The 17,589-nt window shown below is 41.3% G+C and overlaps 1 protein-coding gene across 3 annotated transcripts in view; it reads right to left on the bottom strand.

Moving 5' to 3' along the window:
• Window positions 1-17,589, bottom strand: part of LNX1 (ligand of numb-protein X 1) — a 241,735-nt gene that overhangs the window by 92,400 nt on the left and 131,746 nt on the right. For all 3 annotated transcript variants that reach the window (XM_033945384.1, XM_033945393.1, XM_033945405.1), the window contains one exon: window positions 17,273-17,502. In XM_033945384.1, coding sequence (XP_033801275.1) covers window positions 17,273-17,502 — 230 coding nt within the window. The remainder of the gene's footprint in view (window positions 1-17,272; window positions 17,503-17,589) is intronic.

The following is a 17,589-nucleotide window of genomic DNA, read 5'->3' as shown; positions in this document are numbered from 1 at the left end:
TCACAAACAGACCACTTTGCTCTCTCTCTCTTTCGTTCATTCGATTACAATATCACGCCTGCATTCTACATTGGGTCATTAGGGCATAGACAGTGGGTGGGTAAGCAGAGTGGGCTATAGCCCTTTTCTGCCGTCATCTTCTATGTTTCTATGTTACATACTTTCTACATGCTTACAAATCCTTCTACACATACATATTGTTCATCTACTCAAATATACAGCATATATCCAAGGGAGTTGGGATCCCCAGGACCGTAAGAAATATTAAAACATGTTGTGCTATGATACGTTGAGTTCTGGAAGTCATGCCTATAAGGATGCAGAACAGTAGAAATTTATTTTAGGGGTGATTTACTAACAATGGATGCTAATGCATAAAATGGGCCTTGCGAGAGATAATGTACAATAATAGCATTAGTAAGCTAGCACTGCTTAGGTTTGTAGGTGGGATAAACATTTTAAAATAAATAAATAATATATAATAAATCATTTGGGGATAATTGGGCTGTATCAAGGAGTGCCCCCTAAAGTTTTTAAGGCCCCCTTTTATCAAACTGCAGTAGAGCTTTTTACCACAAGCCGGCGAGGTAAAATGTTCTGACACTCATAGGAATTAAATGAGTGTCGGAGCATTTCCCTTGTCTGCCCTTGGTAATAAGTTCTACCATGGTTTGATAAAAGGGGCCCTAAGTAAACTTTAGGGGATGCTCCTTGAAATAGCTATAGGTGAAACATGACTCATATGGGATTGTAGTCCCCAAACTGACACTTAAAACAGATGAGTACCTTGGAAAAATCTTTTTTTAAAGAAAGCTGAGTGGTCATTTTAATGAAGCAGAGGATCGATGACAATGAGAATACACAGAATCTTATGAAAGCATAATAGTTTATAAACAGCCCTGCTGAGGATCCAGGTCCTATAGATAAAATTTAAATATCTGGGGAATGTTTGGTTATAGATGAAAATTTGGGCATTTATGAATGAACGTGCACACATATACACATATATGCCTTTATTGTAATGAGTTATAAGTATAATTAACACATAAACATTAGGGCATGCTTTACAAAACTACCTTCTTTGGGAAAGATTTAAGAAGGGGTGCCCAAAGGTATGAGCAAAAAAACTGAGCACTAAGCAAATATTCAACAATGGCCAGAAGCTGGTAGGCCCACCCTAAAAAACGACCACCTTAAAAATGGACGCCAATCGTGTGTTAATCACTCGATGGCACCGTTTATAGAATCATGGTTTCAGAAAAGGTAGGTGCTGAAAATGTAGGCCAGGATTTTTAAGTCCTAAATTTCCAGTGCCTACCTTTTACGGGAATTGCGCCTACAGAGGTGCTTTATAATGCCTAACACCATTTCTGGCGTTAGCCACGCATACAGTGGTGTTAGGCGTTGTAAAGCACTTCTGTAGATTTGAGGCAGGCGCTGTTTTTTAAGATGCCAGTGGGCACCTATATTTGTCATTTTAAAGCTTTTTTTTTATTTTTTTTTAAAGGCATTTTCAGCTTATGTTAGGTGCCGATAGGGCGCCTAACTTAAGGCACGTTTATGGGCCTTATAGACTACTACTACTGTCTGTCTAAGTTAGATTGTAAGCTCTTCCGAGCAGGGACTGTCTATAAATGTGAAAATGTACAACGCTGCATACACCTTTCAGCGTTATATAAATGATAAGTAGTAGTATTGGAGCACCAAATTATAGGTGTATTGTCACCAAGTCAAAGGCCGGTATAAATGTTTGTGCCTAAACATAGCAATATAAGAGCATAAGCGTGGCCATATCGAATCAGACCATCAAGATATATCAAGCCCAGCATCCTGTTTCCAACAGTGACCAATCCAGATCACAAGTACCCGGCAAGATCCCAAAAGAGTACAACAGATTTGATGCTGCTTATCCTAAAAATAAATAGTGGATTTTCCCATCTAATAATGGCTCATGAACTTTCTTTTAGGAACATAAGAACATAAGAACATAAGAAATGCCTCCGCTGGGTCAGACCTAAGGTCCATCGCGCCCAGCAGTCCGCTCACGCGGCGGCCCATCAGGTCCAGGACCTGTGCAGTAATCTTTTATCTATACCCCTCTATCCCCTTTTCCAGCAGGAAATTGTCCAATCCTTTCTTAAACCCCAGTACCGTTCGCTGCCCTATAACGTCCTCTGGAAGCGCATTCCAGGTGTCCACCACACGTTGGGTAAAGAAGAACTTCCTAGCATTTGTTTTGAATCTGTCCCCTTTCAACTTTTCCGAATGCCCTCTTGTTTTTTTATGTTCTGAAAGTTTGAAGAATCTGTCCCTCTCTACTCTTTCTATGCCCTTCATGATCTTGTAAGTCTCTATCATATCCCCTCTAAGTCTTCTCTTCTCCAGGGAAAAGAGACCCAGTTTCTCCAATCTCTCAGCGTATGAAAGGTTTTCCATCCCCTTAATCAGTCGTGTTGCTCTCCTCTGAACTCTCTCGAGTAACACCATATCCTTCTTAAGGTATGGTGACCAATACTGGACGCAGTACTCAAGATGTGGACGCACCATTGCCCGGTACAGTGGCAGGATATCTTCTTTCGTTCTTGTTGTAATACCCTTCTTGATTATCCCCAGCATTTTATTCGCTCTCTTGGCGGCCGCTGCGCACTGTGCCGTCGGCTTCATTGTCATGTCCACCATTACCCCCAAGTCCCTTTCTTGGGTACTCTCATTCAATAACATCCCTCCCATCGTATAGCTGTGCCTCGGGTTTCTGATTCCCACATGCAATACTTTACATTTCTCAACATTGAACTTCATCTGCCATCTCTCTGCCCATTCTCCCAATTTGTCCAAGTCCCTTTGCAATTTTTCACAGTCTTCCTTTGTCCGAGCTCCACTAAATAGTTTGGTGTCGTCCGCAAATTTTATTATCTCACTCTTTGTTCCTGTTTCTAGATCATTTATGAATATATTAAATAGCAGTGGCCCGAGCACTGAGCCCTGCGGGACACCACTCGTGACTTTCCTCCAGTCTGAGTAGTGTCCCTTCACCCCTACCCTCTGTTTCCTATCCGCTAACCAGTTTCTGATCCATCTATGCACGGCTCCGTCCACCCCATGGTTCTTCAGTTTCCGGAGTAGACGTTCATGAGGCACCTTGTCAAAGGCTTTCTGGAAATCTAGGTATATGATGTCTATGGGGTCTCCTTTGTCCATCTGTTTGTTAATTCCCTCGAAGAAGTGCAATAAGTTGGTCAGACACGATCTCCCCCTGCAGAAACCATGTTGGCTGGTTATCAGAAGTTCGTGTTTTTCAAAATGTTCATCAATTTTTTCTTTTATTAGTGCTTCCGCCATTTTCCCCGGAACAGAGGTCAGACTCACCGGTCTGTAGTTTCCCGGGTCTCCTCTTGATCCCTTTTTAAAGATGGGCGTAACGTTGGCTATCTTCCAATCCTCCGGAATCACACCTGTTTTCAGAGACAGGTTGCAAATTTGCTGTAGTAGTTCCGCTATTTCCTCTTTTAGTTCCTTCAGCACCCTTGGATGGATTCCATCCGGACCCGGGGATTTGTCAGTTTTTAGTTTTTCTATCTGTCTGCGCACATCATCAAGGCTCACTTCTATGGAAGTTAACTTTTGTGCTTGATTTCCATTGAAGAATTGCTCAGGTTCCGGTATGTTGGTTGTGTCTTCGTTTGTGAATACAGATGAAAAGAACATGTTAAGTCTTTCTGCGACCTCTTTCTCTTCCTTCACCGCTCCCTTCCTGTCTCCGTCATCCAGTGGTCCCACCTCCTCCCTAGCCAGCTGTTTCCCTTTAACATATCTAAAGAACGGTTTGAAATTTCGTGCTTCCCTGGCTAGTCTCTCTTCATACTCTCTTTTGGCTTTTCGTACCACACGGTAACATTCTTTTTGATACTTCCTGTGCTCTCTCCAGTTTACCTCAGTTTTGTCCCTTTTCCATTTTCTGAATGAATTTTTCTTATTGCTTATCACTTCCTTCACTATTTTAGTTATCCACGCCGGGTCTTTTATTCGACTCTTGTTGCACCCTTTTCTGAATTTGGGGATATATAGATTTTGCGCCTCGCTCACCGTGTCCTTGAAAAAGGACCAGGCATGTTCTACCGTCTGCCATTTTTGGGAAGTGTTCCTAAGTTTCTTCTTTACCATTCCCCTCATTGCTTCGTAGTTACCCTTTCTGAAGTTAAAAGTTGTCACTATGGTTCTCTTTCCTTTCAGTATTCCTACTTCCATCTTGAACTTGATCATATTATGATCGCTGTTTCCCAACGGTCCCACTACTTCCACTTCCTTTGCAGGTCCCCTTAGCCCATTTAGGATTAGATCCAGAGTGGCATTTTCTCTTGTCGGTTCTCTAACAAGCTGTTCCATGAAGCAATCTTGTACAGCCTTCAGAAATTCTGTCTCCCTAGCGCATCTTGAGCTTCCGAGACTCCAGTCTATCCCAGGGTAGTTGAAGTCTCCCATAATAACCGTGTTACCGCCTTTGCATTCTCGCTTCATCTCGGCTTCCATTTCTTCATCGATGTCTCCGGTTTGTCCGGGTGGACGATAGTATAGGCCTATCTTTATTTCAGGCCCTTTCCTTCCTGATATTTTAACCCATAGTGATTCTAGCTTGTTGGTCGTCTCCGCTGTGTCCATTCTTGTTGATTGTATGCTTTCTTTTATGTATAGTGCTATTCCACCTCCTTTCTGTCCTGACCTATCCTGGCGATAGAGCTTGTACCCCGGCAGTGCTGTATCCCATTTGCTTTCCTCATTCCACCATGTTTCAGAGATTCCAATGATGTCTATGTCTTCTGCAATGATCATGGCTTCTAATTCCCCCATTTTGTTTCTTAGGCTCCTTGCATTAGTATATATGCAATTTAGCTCCTGGAATTTTGCTGCCTTTAATTCCTTTCCCTGTGCTTCGGTCTTTAGATACTTCTCTTGGGCTACAATCTTTCTAACCTTCTCTTCTTGGTTAGTCGACTCCTGTAATTTGTCCATTGTTTCTTCCCAGCCTTTTTTCCCCTCAGTATCTTCACGGGATACCTTTTTCCGAAACATCGTCGCTTGGTCGACTGTCGGCTTTCCCATTCTTCTTAGTTTAAAGCCTGTTCTATTCCTCTCTTGACATTGTTTGCTAGAAGTCTAGTTCCCGCTGTGCTCAGGTGCAATCCATCTCTCCTGTAGAGCTTGCTCTTGCCCCAGAACGTCGTCCAGTTCCTCACGAAGTGGAATCCTTCTTCCTCACACCATCTCCTCATCCACGCATTTATTGATTGTAGTTCATCCTGCCTTTTCACATCTGCCCTCGGTACCGGTAGGATCTCTGAGAATGCTATCTTCTGGGTCCTCATCTTCAGCTTCCTTCCCAGAATCTTAAACTGTTCTATCAGCGAACTTCTTTTGTAGTCTCTCCTGCTGACATCATTCGTCCCAATGTGGATCAATACTGCGGTCTCTTCCGTCTCCGCACCTTCCAGGATCTTTCCAATTTTGTCCACGATGTCCTTGGTTCTCGCTCCTGGGAGGCAGGTCACCAATCGGTCCTCCCTCCCTCCTGCTATGTGGCTGTCCACATGCCTCAGGATCGAGTCCCCCACTAGGATCGCTGATTTTCCCTTCTTCAATGTTCGCTTCGGTCTCAGGTCAATGTCCTCGGTGTGCTTCGCTCTCTCTTCTTCTGGGCATCGACTGGTCAATTTCTCTTTGTGGGTGTCTTCTTTGAGATCTTCTGCTTCTTGTTCTTCCTTCGATGTAGGTGTAGCTTCTTCTATCATCTGAAGCTCGTTCTCTTCCACCCTCCTCTTGTATGCTTCTTCAATGAATTTCTCAAGTTCCCTGACTTCCTCCTCGATGTGTCTCTCGCTCGTGAAATCTTCAGCTGTCCTGACTGGGTCATCCGTGGTGTAAAGTCCTTCTAGTTCCTGTATCTTGTCCTCTAGTCGCTTGACTTCCTTCTTCAAGCTTTCCAGTTCCTGACACCGACCGCATACATATGACTGTCTCCCCGAGGGGAGGTAGTCATACATATGACAGCCGGTGCAGAACACTGGAAAGCTCATCTTCTGGTTTCCCTCTGCTTCCATAGTCGTTCCTACTTTAAGATAACACTTAAGATTACGTGCTCCTTGTGTGCCTGCTTTCTTCAGCGCTTTCTTCTTGTGTGTGCTGCCCTCGCTCTACCTTACTATACTTTGTTTGTGTTTGTTCTTTTTGTGCCTGCTTCTTGCCTTCTTGTGTGTACTGCCCTTGCTCTACCTTACCTTACCGTTGTTTGTGTGTGTCGTTCCTTCTGCTCCTGCTTCTTCCGTACCTTTCAGTCTTTCCCTGGTGTTCCTGGGTGTAGTAACTTGGCCCTTCTTGAGGCCCTTCGCAAAGGCGCTCTCGCTAAGGCGAGCGCCTTTGCCGTGCGCCTTCGCCGGGCGCCAAACGGCTGGGCGCCGCTGGCTCCTCCCCCTTTAAGGGTTAGTCTGGCGCTGCCTCTGACGCGGGGGGGGGCGGAGCGAACTCTCGCCGCTTCCCCGAGCCTGGTTCCTGCCTCCTTTCTTCGGTGCTCGGCACCGACGCTGTCTTCCTCCCCACTGAGCAGTGAAACGCTGCCTTTCTCCTCACTGCTCCTCTTCTCCTCTCTTCGGCACCGCGTGTGCCGCGCTGGCTCCTCCCCCTTTAAGGGTTAGTCCGGCGCTGCCTCTGACGCGGGGGGGGGGGCGGAGCGAACTCTCGCCGCTTCCCCGAGCCTGGTTCCTGCCTCCTTTCTTCGGTGCTCGGCACCGACGCTGTCTTCCTCCCCACTGAGCAGTGAAACGCTGCCTTTCTCCTCACTGCTCCTCTTCTCCTCTCTTCGGCATGGTATGCTAACTGCTTTTACCACATATTTTAGCAATGAATTACAGAGTGAAGAAATATTTTCTCTGGTTTGTTTTAAATTTATTAAATCTAGTAGCTTTATTATATGTCCCCTAGTCCTAGTATTTATATAAAAAAGGAAACAAGTGATTCACTTCTACCCATTCCACGCCATTTAGTATTTCATAGACCTCTTATCATATCTTCCCTCAGCCTTCTCTTTTCTAAGCTGAAGAGCCCTAGCCACTTTAGTCTTTCCTCCTAGGGAAGTTGTCCTGCAACTCATACTTTTATGTCCCAAGTCTCAGTCTTTGTATTCTCTTCCCAGTAATATGATCACCAATCACGTGTAAGGGAATCACTGAGCAGCAATGCTATCCCCTTTCTATCCAGACCTATATCCAACTGTTATTCCTTGCCAGGTACCCTGTTTTAGCACATATGCCGAGTCTGGGCTCGGCAGTTCTTTTGAGAATGAGGAAGAAATGGACATGTGAAACAGAGAGAAAATATTGAATGCGTGGGAGACATAAAAAAGCCAAAGAGCATCACAGGAACCACAGCCTTGGGCCATCTCCTTTGTCAGCATTACGCTGCGAGAGAAAGAATTTTAACTGTTTACTTTGGGGCTCCTTAATCCAAAACTTAGCTGTCTCATGAAATATAATCTATTTGTGTTCAAAACTTTGGAGCTAAAAAAACCATTTTAGAGCCAGACGAATTGAAGAATTTTCTCCAGTTTGTATCAGGATTTCTAGCCCATAGGGTTCTTCCATCCCAAATCTGTTTTTGTGGCCAAAATAACTGGATGCATTTCAAATACAAGAAGTATTTTGGGACACACAGCCTGGTTGGCTCAATTACATATAAGCAGTGAATTTTCCAATGCATAGAAATTAGAGAAGACAGCTGCTTTCTCGCTGCTATATATGTACATTTCTGTTTCAAGTTTTATTTAAAATTTGATAAATCGCTTAATCAAGCTTCTAAGCGATGAACATAAATAACATTTACAACATTGAAAGAGAACAATATGTCAAACGTACAATGGACCTACAGGATTTACTGTGCCAAAGGGGAAGAAGGGGAAGAAATACAATATTTAATAGGAAAGAAAACAAATGGGGGAAAAACAGCAGGATGGGTGAGTAGGAGCAAAAGGAAATTGGAGAGAACAGTAATTAGGAATGAAATAAAGAGTGTTCAGTAGAATGATGCTGCTTATAGCCTGTTTGATTTGGGTGAAGAATATTTGTTTTCTCGATGTATTCTGAAATCTGATTAAATACGACCTTCTCTGTTAATTTTGCTAGAAGCGGAATGTTGGCGATGGGTCTGTAATTAGTTTTTTCCTCTTGGCTTATTTTATGATCTTTGATGATTGGGCGAATAGTTGCTTCCTTCCATGATTTTGGCAAAATAATGTGCTGTAGGCAAATTCCCCTTTTAGAAGCAATGACTTCATATTTATATCGGGAAATAATTATATGGAGTAGCCTAGTGGTTAGTGCAGCAGCCTGAGAACCTGGGGATCTGGGTCTGATTCCTACTGCAGCTCCTTGTGACTCTGGGCAAGTTACTTAACAGTCCATTGCCCCATGTATAAAATTAAGGGCTCCTTTTACGAAGCCGCATTAGCGGTTTAACGTGCGTAATAGCGTGCGCTAATTTGTCGGCTGCGCTAGCCGCTACTGCCTCCTCTTGAGCAGGCGGTAGTTTTTCGGCTAGCACGGGGGTTAGCGTGTGCTAAAAAGGTGGGTGCGCTAAAGCCGCTAACGCGGCTTCATAAAAGGAGCCCTAAGTACCTGTATATAATATGTAAACCACTTTGATTGTAACCACTGAAAGGCGGTATATCAAGTCCCATTCCCATTTCCTATGCAGAAGTATGTGCTTTCTATAAGGGTTAATCCTAGTTTATGCCTCTGGTATATAATGATAGATTAAACAGAAACACATATCTATTTAGTTCAACTGACTTTTAAAAGTCAAACTTGTAAAGTTACCTTATCTTTTAACATCCTCAGAGTCCTTCACTTGCCCTACATGCTTAAAAATAGAAGGGTTCAATTCACCCAAATTCAGGAAATGGAAAGTTTTCCAGTGGAAAGGCATTTATTATCTTTAGCAAACAAAAATATTTGGCTCGTATTCAAAGCCAATTAATTGAGTTAGAGAGCCTCTTGCCTAGTTAACTTGTGCTAAGCAGGATCCGAGGGAATATTAAGAAGCACTTACCCAAGCAGGGAACCCCCTCCTGAATGGCCTGCTTCAACTGGATCCACCGAATATAATTGGGGGGGGGGGGGTGATATATCTATTTGTCATAAATTATAATTGTAGATGTATTTAAGTGCTTTTATAGAGTTATATGATTGTATTATATCCTGCACTTAATCATGGCTTTAAAATGAATAAAGAAATAATAATAACCAAAAGACGCACTTACCCCAATACTGCCAGTGAATATCTCCGAACCACTAAAGCCAAAACAAGTAATTATGTGGGCAGGTCTGGAGATGGAGTCGGCATGTATCCAGATAAGTGCTGATAGTCAGACTTTAACCAGTTAAGTTAACCAGTGGAATAGGACCACATAAATAGCAGTGCTACTTTTGGCTGGTATAACTGAACCTGTTTATTTTTATTTAGCTATTTTAAAATTTCTAGTCTGTATTAACTAGGGTTACCCATATCTGAAGCAAAAAAAAAATCCCAGATGCATGGCCCCATCCGCGCATGCTCAGAGGCCCTCCAGACGTGGTGGACTTTCCAAAAGCCAGACAAACTGCAGGTTTTGGGAAGCCCGTTCGGGCAGCTGGATATGTCCTGTAAAAAAGAGGACATGTCCAGGTTTTCCTGGACACCTGATAACCCTAGCCTAAATCTTTGCAGATTACAGCATAACATACAGAAGCATGATCACCAGGAGAAGTAGGAGTTATGACCTAGAAAGTAATCCACTGGAAGAAATCCTGGAAAACCCAAGATGTTTCAGAAAGAGTTAATTTTACATTTGGGAAGCCTGAAGATTAAGAAAAGTGATCCACCTTTAGTATTTGTCAGTTTGTCACTAACTGCATCAACAAAATAAATTTTGTGTGAGCAGTATTACCCAGCTGGAGGCTCAGGTTTCCCCAACTGATTTTGACCAATTTTTGGATGATTTTGAGTTGCCCACACTTTCTCTGGCTGAGGAAGAAATTCTGGGGACAATTCAAGCTTTACCTCATGGAAAGGCTCTGGGTGTAGATGAGTTTACTGCTAAATTTTATACGAATTTTTTGGAATTATTTGGTTAAGCCCCAGCCAAACTCCTGAATACTTTTGCAGTGGGAACAATATTGCTACACTGTTGGTGGTTGGCAGGAGTAACGTTGATCCTTAAGCCAGGGAAGGATCCTATGGATTGTGGTTCCTATTGTCCTATATCTCTTTTGGATTTGGATTATAAATTATTTACTAAAATGCTGGCTAATCAACTTCATAAATTGTTGTATCTGGCCGTATATAATACAATGAAATTTCTTCACAAGGATCAGGTATCAATCAAGAATAACCCAGGTGATAACGTTTTTTTCACCCTTACTTCCCTGTGCACAATAAAGAGCTTTTCAACAAGTTTATTTGCCCTCAGAGATGCCACCAGAAGATCAACATATCATATCTACTGGCTTTATGCACCTAATCGTCATAGGGTCAAAACATTTAGTGTGTGTCTTTTTTGTTTATTTTTTATTTTTTAGTTATTTTAACCTTAAAACCATAAATATTTTAAAGAAGTTTTTGTATATTAGAATACTTAGCTGGCTGGTGGTAGATGACTAGTAAGGGATTAATGAGCCAACATGTTTCACCCTTCGGGGGGGTTTCCTCAGGGCTACTATCCCTTATTTCTGCCAATAGTTCACGACATGACCACCCAGTAAAAGTTTCCAAAAAAACTTTTACTGGGTGGTCATGTCGTGAACTATTGGCAGAAATAAGGGATAGTAGCCCTGAGGAAACCCCCCCGAAGGGTGAAACATGTTGGCTCATTAATCCCTTACTAGTCATCTACCACCAGCCAGCTAAGTATTCTAATATACAAAAACTTCTTTAAAATATTTATGGTTTTAAGGTTAAAATAACTAAAAACTAAAAAATAAACAAAAAAGACACACACTAAATGTTTTGACCCTATGACGATTAGGTGCATAAAGCCAGTAGATATGATATGTTGATCTTCTGGTGGCATCTCTGAGGGCAAATAAACTTGTTGAAAAGCTCTTTCTTGTGCACAGGGAAGTAAGGGTGAAAAAAACGTTATCACCTGGGTTATTCTTGGCTAATCAACTTCAGCATTATGTGCCATCTTTAGTGGTTGATGATCAATCGGGATTTTTTTCAGGGTCATCAAACTTTTGATGTTAGGCAGGTGTGTCATTTTATGTGGTATCATAAATAACACCGACACCTGGCCTTGATTTTGGGCATTGATGCTGAGAAGGCCTTCAATAGGGTCTATCAAACCTATTTGTTTCAGACTTTGAAAAACGCAGGAGTTTTTGACTTGGATTCATATAATAAAGCCTTTGGCCCGGTTGGCCCATAAAACTGCTTCACTCAAAGGGATTGCAAAATCAAATTCTTCTTTTTGCTGACAATGTTCTTTTCACACTTACTGACCTATACTCTTCACTAGAATCAGTGGTAAACTACTTGATAGTTTTGGAAAAATCTCAGGTTTTCGAGTTAATAAAACTAAGGGCTCCTTATACGAAGGTGCGCTAGGGCCTTAACGCATGGAATAGCGCACTAAATTGCCGCGTGCGCTAGCCGCTACCGCCTCCTTTTGAGCAGGCGGTAGATTTTCAGCTAGCGCGCGCTATAGCGCACGCTAATCCGGTGCGTGCAATAAAACTGCTAGCATACCTTCATAAAAGGAGCCCTAAGTAAGAGATTTTAAATGTTTTGGTAGGAGTGCAGGATGTTGTGGTGCTTTGTAAGTGGTTTTCCTATCACTGGGCTTTGCACTATCGCCGTGATTTGGGAGTTAACCTCTGACTTTGACTTGCTATACAAGGTGAATTACCTGCCTTTATTGAAATTGTTATGGGAGGATTTGGATAGATGGCAACATTTAAATATAACGTGGTTGGACAGGGTACACTCCAATAAGATGGTGGTATTGCCTAGGTTATTGTATTTGTTTTCTGCCTTGCCAATTCCATTAATGGCCAAGTTCTTCCACCAGGTGCATAAAAAGATTTTTCTCTATATTTGGAAAAAAAACACCATCCAAGGATTCAGCGCACAGTTGTGTTTTAATTTCACAGAGAGGGAGTAAGGTGATTCCTAATTTTTGGTTCTGTTAACTGGAGGCTCAACATAAATAGTTAACCAATTGATGTTGTGATCCCCATAAGTCCTGGGTATGACTAGAGCAGTTTTTAAAGGTGAAACTCTGTTGTGAGTCCTATACTGGCTGATGTTCTCTGGCAAGGTCTGTGAATCCTATTCTGTGGCTTACCCTTACTATGTGGGCTAAAATTTGGGTAATATTGCCTAGTCACTCATACGTTTTGAGTACTCCTGTTAAATATGCAGTGGGATTTCCACCAGGGCTCCATAATCCCATATACACATCCTGGTCAGGGAAAGGGTTGGATACCTTGGAACACTTAGTAGAAGATAATAATAATAATAATAACAGTTTATATACCGTAGGACCTTGAAGTTCTATGCGGCTTACAATAATTAAAAAGTTCCAGATTGAGTAGTACTAGAGGAGTTGAGATTTAGCCGTTAGTTATTGAGGGGAAAGATTGTTCAGTGTAACTGCCTAAATACTTTAGGAATAAATATGTTTTTAGGTTTCTCCTAAATTCCCCATAAGTATTCGCAAGCATGAGTAATTGTTTCAGATTTTTACCCCATAATGCTACCTGGTAAGAGAAGAGATGTCGATGATGTTTTTTAAATTTACATCCTTTAACCGGTGGAGAAACAAAATTCAAGTTTGAGCTTCTCTTAAGTCGATTGGTTGAGAAAGAGAAAAGGTCGGTTATCTATCTGAGGGCTAGGCCGGAAAGCACCTTAAAGCAGAAACAACCAAATTTGAATTTCACACGTGCCTCCATCGGCAGCCAGTGAAGGAGTCAGTAAGAAGAAGTTACATGGTCGAACTTCTTCAGACCCAAAATCATCCTGATTTGTACCAGTTGTAATCGTTGCAAGTTTTTCTTGGAAATTGCTAGGTAGGCTATATTATAATAGTCAAGTTGGCTCAGTATAAGGGATTGTACCAGAATTCTGAAAGATGAAGTATCAAAATATGCTCTAATGGACCGATGTTTCCAGAGAGTAAAAAAACCCTTTCTGACCAATGAGTCTACCTGATCTTTCATGGTTAGGCCCTGGTCCAGTATTACACCTAGTACCTTCATAGTATAAGGTAGCTGAGTTTGTTGATGCACAGTGAAGTTTTATTGTCAGTGGGTGTGGCGAGGCTATGAAGAATTTTGTTTTTTCTGAGTTTAGTTTCAGTCTAAATTCAGACATCCACTATTCCATCACATTTAGTACTTCTGTTGCTATGGGAGTGACTTCGGATAGGGAGGTTGTGAATGGGATAATGATCGTGAAGTCATCTGCGTAACTAAATAATTTTATCCCCAGTTAGGACAATTGTGCACCTAGTGATGACATGTAAATGTTGAAAAGCAGTGGGGACAGTGGAGACCCTTGTGGAACGCCGGATGGATTACTCCAGGTTTTAGATAGATTGTAGTTAAAGCGTACTTGATAAGTGCAGGACGTAAGGAATCCTTGGAACCAGTCTAGCACCTCGCCTTTGATACCAATTGTGTCCAAGCACTGTAATAGTTTCCTATGGTCCACCAGGTCAAAGGCAGAGCTCATGTTAAACTGCATAATCAATGCACTGAGGCCCCTACTGAACAGGAGCATAAATTATCCAGGATTGCCGCGATTACTGTCTCGGTGCTAAATAAAGGTCTGAAACCAGATTGAGTTTTGTGCAAAAGAGAGAACTGATCAAGATATTCCATTAATTGGGCCTGTACCATCCTTCCATGATTTTTACAAAAAGTGGAATGGATGCCACTGGTCTATAGTTGGTTGCCACTGCTAGTTATTCTTTATGATTTTTTGGAATTGGGGTTATTATAATATGACCATTGTTAGTAAGGAATTTTCCATTTTTTTAAAATTATCGGTCAAATAATTCAACAGAGTTAGTTTAAAGTCTAATGGGGCTGTTTTCATAATTTCTGGGGGACAGGAGTCTAGGATGCAGTATGATTTAGTATACTTGTTATATAGTTTAATATAATCATTCCATTTTTAATTTTGAAAGGAGTCCAAATCATATTCGCTGGTATTTCACATCTTTATGCATTAACTATTTGATGATCATGTATATCATTTGTCGAGCAGTTATTTCTTAGGTTTTTAATTTTTGAGTCGAAATGTTGTGCTAGATCGTTTGCTGAAGGTAGCTTACTATTATGCATGGATTGAGTGTAGTGTGTGGTGTCGAATAGGTTCATAATTAGGTTGAACAGTTCTTTTGTATTGATTCCTTTTGAGCTAGTGTTGGATGAGTCAATTTTTGATGAGGTGAAAGCTTTACGTTTTTCTTATAACAATTGTTTGTAGATTTTTATGTTAGATCTCCAGTTGTTCCGGTCTGATAATTTTCCCATTTTTTTCCAGATCCTTTCCAATCGTCTTACTATTTGTTTCATTTTTAGAAGTTCAGTGTCGAATATGCGGAGCTTGTTGGGTGTAGTGATTTGGTGGAAGAGTTTGGGCTAGGTTTAAAGAATGTATTTGCTTATAGGCAGAAGCAGATGCCCTAAGAGAACTAAAATTAAAAGAGACTCCTATTGTATGGTGTTGTATGGTAGTATTAGACGGGGAAGCGTTACTCACTTTTAGAGGCATTACTGCTTTCTGCACATTCTCCTATGAAATGTGTCAGCTTAAGAAGTTATCCTTGGACCCTACTACATTCTTGAATCTTGAAGACTTTTAATATCTCCATACAATTGTTGAAACTGAGTAGTAGATTCTGTTTGAAATGTCTCAGCTGTCTTAAATTTTAAAAAAGTCCACTTTGGAAACCAGTGATGTTACCTCCTCTGTTGATTTCTTTACCATTGCAGTTAGATCATGCAAAGCCTTCCAAATCAATAACAGATTGACTGCCATGGAATTGATGAACTCTCAACAACTGCTTAGTTCTCTAGCCCTCAGAGGCTGTCAGTTGGCATGAGGCCCATGTCTGAAGCCTGTAGACTTTCTTCTGGGACACAAGACTTGGTTCTTGCCACCGTGGCAGCTGCCAGATATGACAGGGTACTACATATCATGTGTGTGTGGGGGGGGGGGAGGGGGAGGGAGGGAGGAGAGTGACTTCATGCGCCGAAGCAGCCGACATTCCTTTTTCATGCTAAAGTGCAGGGCCAATTCCTTGATTTCTGCCACAGTCCAGGTGGTGGTGGCATAATGCTCAATCTGTTGTTGAACCAGAGAGGATGATCAGGCCAGCAAGCCTTTCCTCATAGTATGAGACATCATAAAGTGGGAAATCAGTTTGGTTAGAACAAAAGGTCAAAGCCTCAGGGAGAGTTTCCACTCTGCTCACCATCACCTTTTGAGAACTGTGCATATTTAGATCAAGCACAGGTACCTAATGTATATGTGAACACATATACTGTATGTTTGCTTTTACAGCAAAATTTTGGACAATTAATAATAACAATAATAATAATAATAATAACTTTATTTTTGTATACCGCAATACCACAAACAGTTCAGAGCGGTTCACAATGCAAGAGACTGTACATATACAGCGAAGATACAGAGAATTAATTGTCAAGTACAATGGTAATCAGTTTCAATTACAGGAGAGTACCAAGAGGGGAAGGAGAAGCTGGAGGAAAGGGAAAGACCGGGGGAGGAAGAGAGATGGTTAAAATTTGGTCCATTTGTCCGGGAGGGAAGGGGTTAGAGAAATTTATCAAAGAGGTAAGATTTGAGAGATTTCCTGAAGGATTGGTAGGATGGAGCAGATGAGATGAGGGAGGTAAGGCAATCATTCCATCTGCCAGCTTGGAAAGAGAGAGTTCTATCAAGAAATCTCCTGTAGATGCATCCCTATGGAGATGGGTAGGCAAACAGATAGACATTGTTTGTGCGGTTGGTACTTGGGAACGCAAAGTGGTGTGACAGGTATATCGGGGATTAGTGTTACTTGTAACCCAAGTACTGAACTGACAAAAATATCATGAAATGAGAAATAGGCCATAGTCTGTTAAAAAGTTAATTTTCGAAGTCTTTTTTTTAAATGAAACAGCCTACTTTTACCTGGAATGAGTGGGGGTGTGGTTTGGATTTATACAAGAATGTCATAAAATATGTGCAGATTTACATTCAATTTGCTGGGACATTTGCATGAGCCTCAGAGCGTGTGTGGGGGGGGGGGAAGAGATAATTTTATAACATTCTAAATGTATCTTCATCCTTATCCATGTGTCAACAAAGTTATAGTAGATATAAAAAATATTCTCTTGGATGTTTATTTATCAAGCAACAAGTTGGTGGAATTCTTTATCATCCACTTTGAGACAACGAACCAACTATATAAGTTTTTTTTTTTGTGCTGTGAGAAGTGTGGGATAGGGTGGGGTTTTTTTTACATGTCTCCTATATTGGTGAATTATTTTATTATTGATATGTTCGGAAAATGTTATTATGTAATTAAAATTTCAATAATATGTTGAACTGAAAAAAAAAAGAAATTTTGTAAGTCTTTGTAAACTTTTTGCAACTTTTTGTTGCAGAAATTTGTTCTAGATAATAGATGAAGAATAGATTGAATGCTTTTGATAGATTTAAGTATGTTTTTATGTGAGTGATTATTCCTGAGAATGCTCAGTTGCTCTTGATGCAAACTGCTACAAACTCTTGAGGCAATGGCAGGTTATAAATTCCATATGTAATGTAATTTAATGGCTTTTATACAAATAAATCCCCTTTATGACATAGACAGAACTTATGTGCATATTTAGCAAACAGTTAAGGGCCTGCCATAAAATTTCTCTCCATGTTAAGACTGATTTTAAACATGCTGGGGACAGACACATTTTTGGGAGGTAGTTTTAAAGCCTGTCAGCAGGCTTTGATTTTCTAAACTTTGGACAGTCATGGGGCCTATGGCATGAGGGGACCAGAGCAATAGCCCTGGCGATCTCCCCTAATGCCAGACTTGCTCCATGTGTCTATTTGTTATTCTAATCTTGTTAGTGAGACATGAAACGTGCAGGGTTTGTTCTCTTTCAAGTATTTCCTAAAGCATTTCAAGAGTATAAGTGTTCTGCTTCATTCAAACATGTTGTCTCACTTAACTTACTTCTGTTTCTGTTGATTCTCCCATGGTCGCCATTGCTGCTTCCCAACGGATTATCCTCTGTGTTATAACTGAATGCAGAATTATCCAATTCTAGGCGATTTGTTATTGAGGCTATAGCTGCAGAGGCTGAAGGATCTGGGGAAACCGCTGCTACCACTGAATCTGGAGACCTGTCTTCTGAGCGTCTTTTTCGTTCTCTCGTAAGGCCGTAATGGGTGGCTCCTTTGCATCTAGAAAAAGTGAAAGCAGCATAATCATTCATAAACCTGAAAGTCCATTCAAGTACAAAAACTAGAGGACAAAAGGGTACAACAATA

The sequence above is a fragment of the Geotrypetes seraphini genome, chromosome 1 (assembly GCF_902459505.1).
Source record: "Geotrypetes seraphini chromosome 1, aGeoSer1.1, whole genome shotgun sequence".
NCBI classification, from domain to species: domain Eukaryota; kingdom Metazoa; phylum Chordata; class Amphibia; order Gymnophiona; family Dermophiidae; genus Geotrypetes; species Geotrypetes seraphini.
The sequence above is the reverse complement of the archived record's forward strand: the minus strand, read 5'-3'. Positions and strand labels throughout refer to the sequence as shown.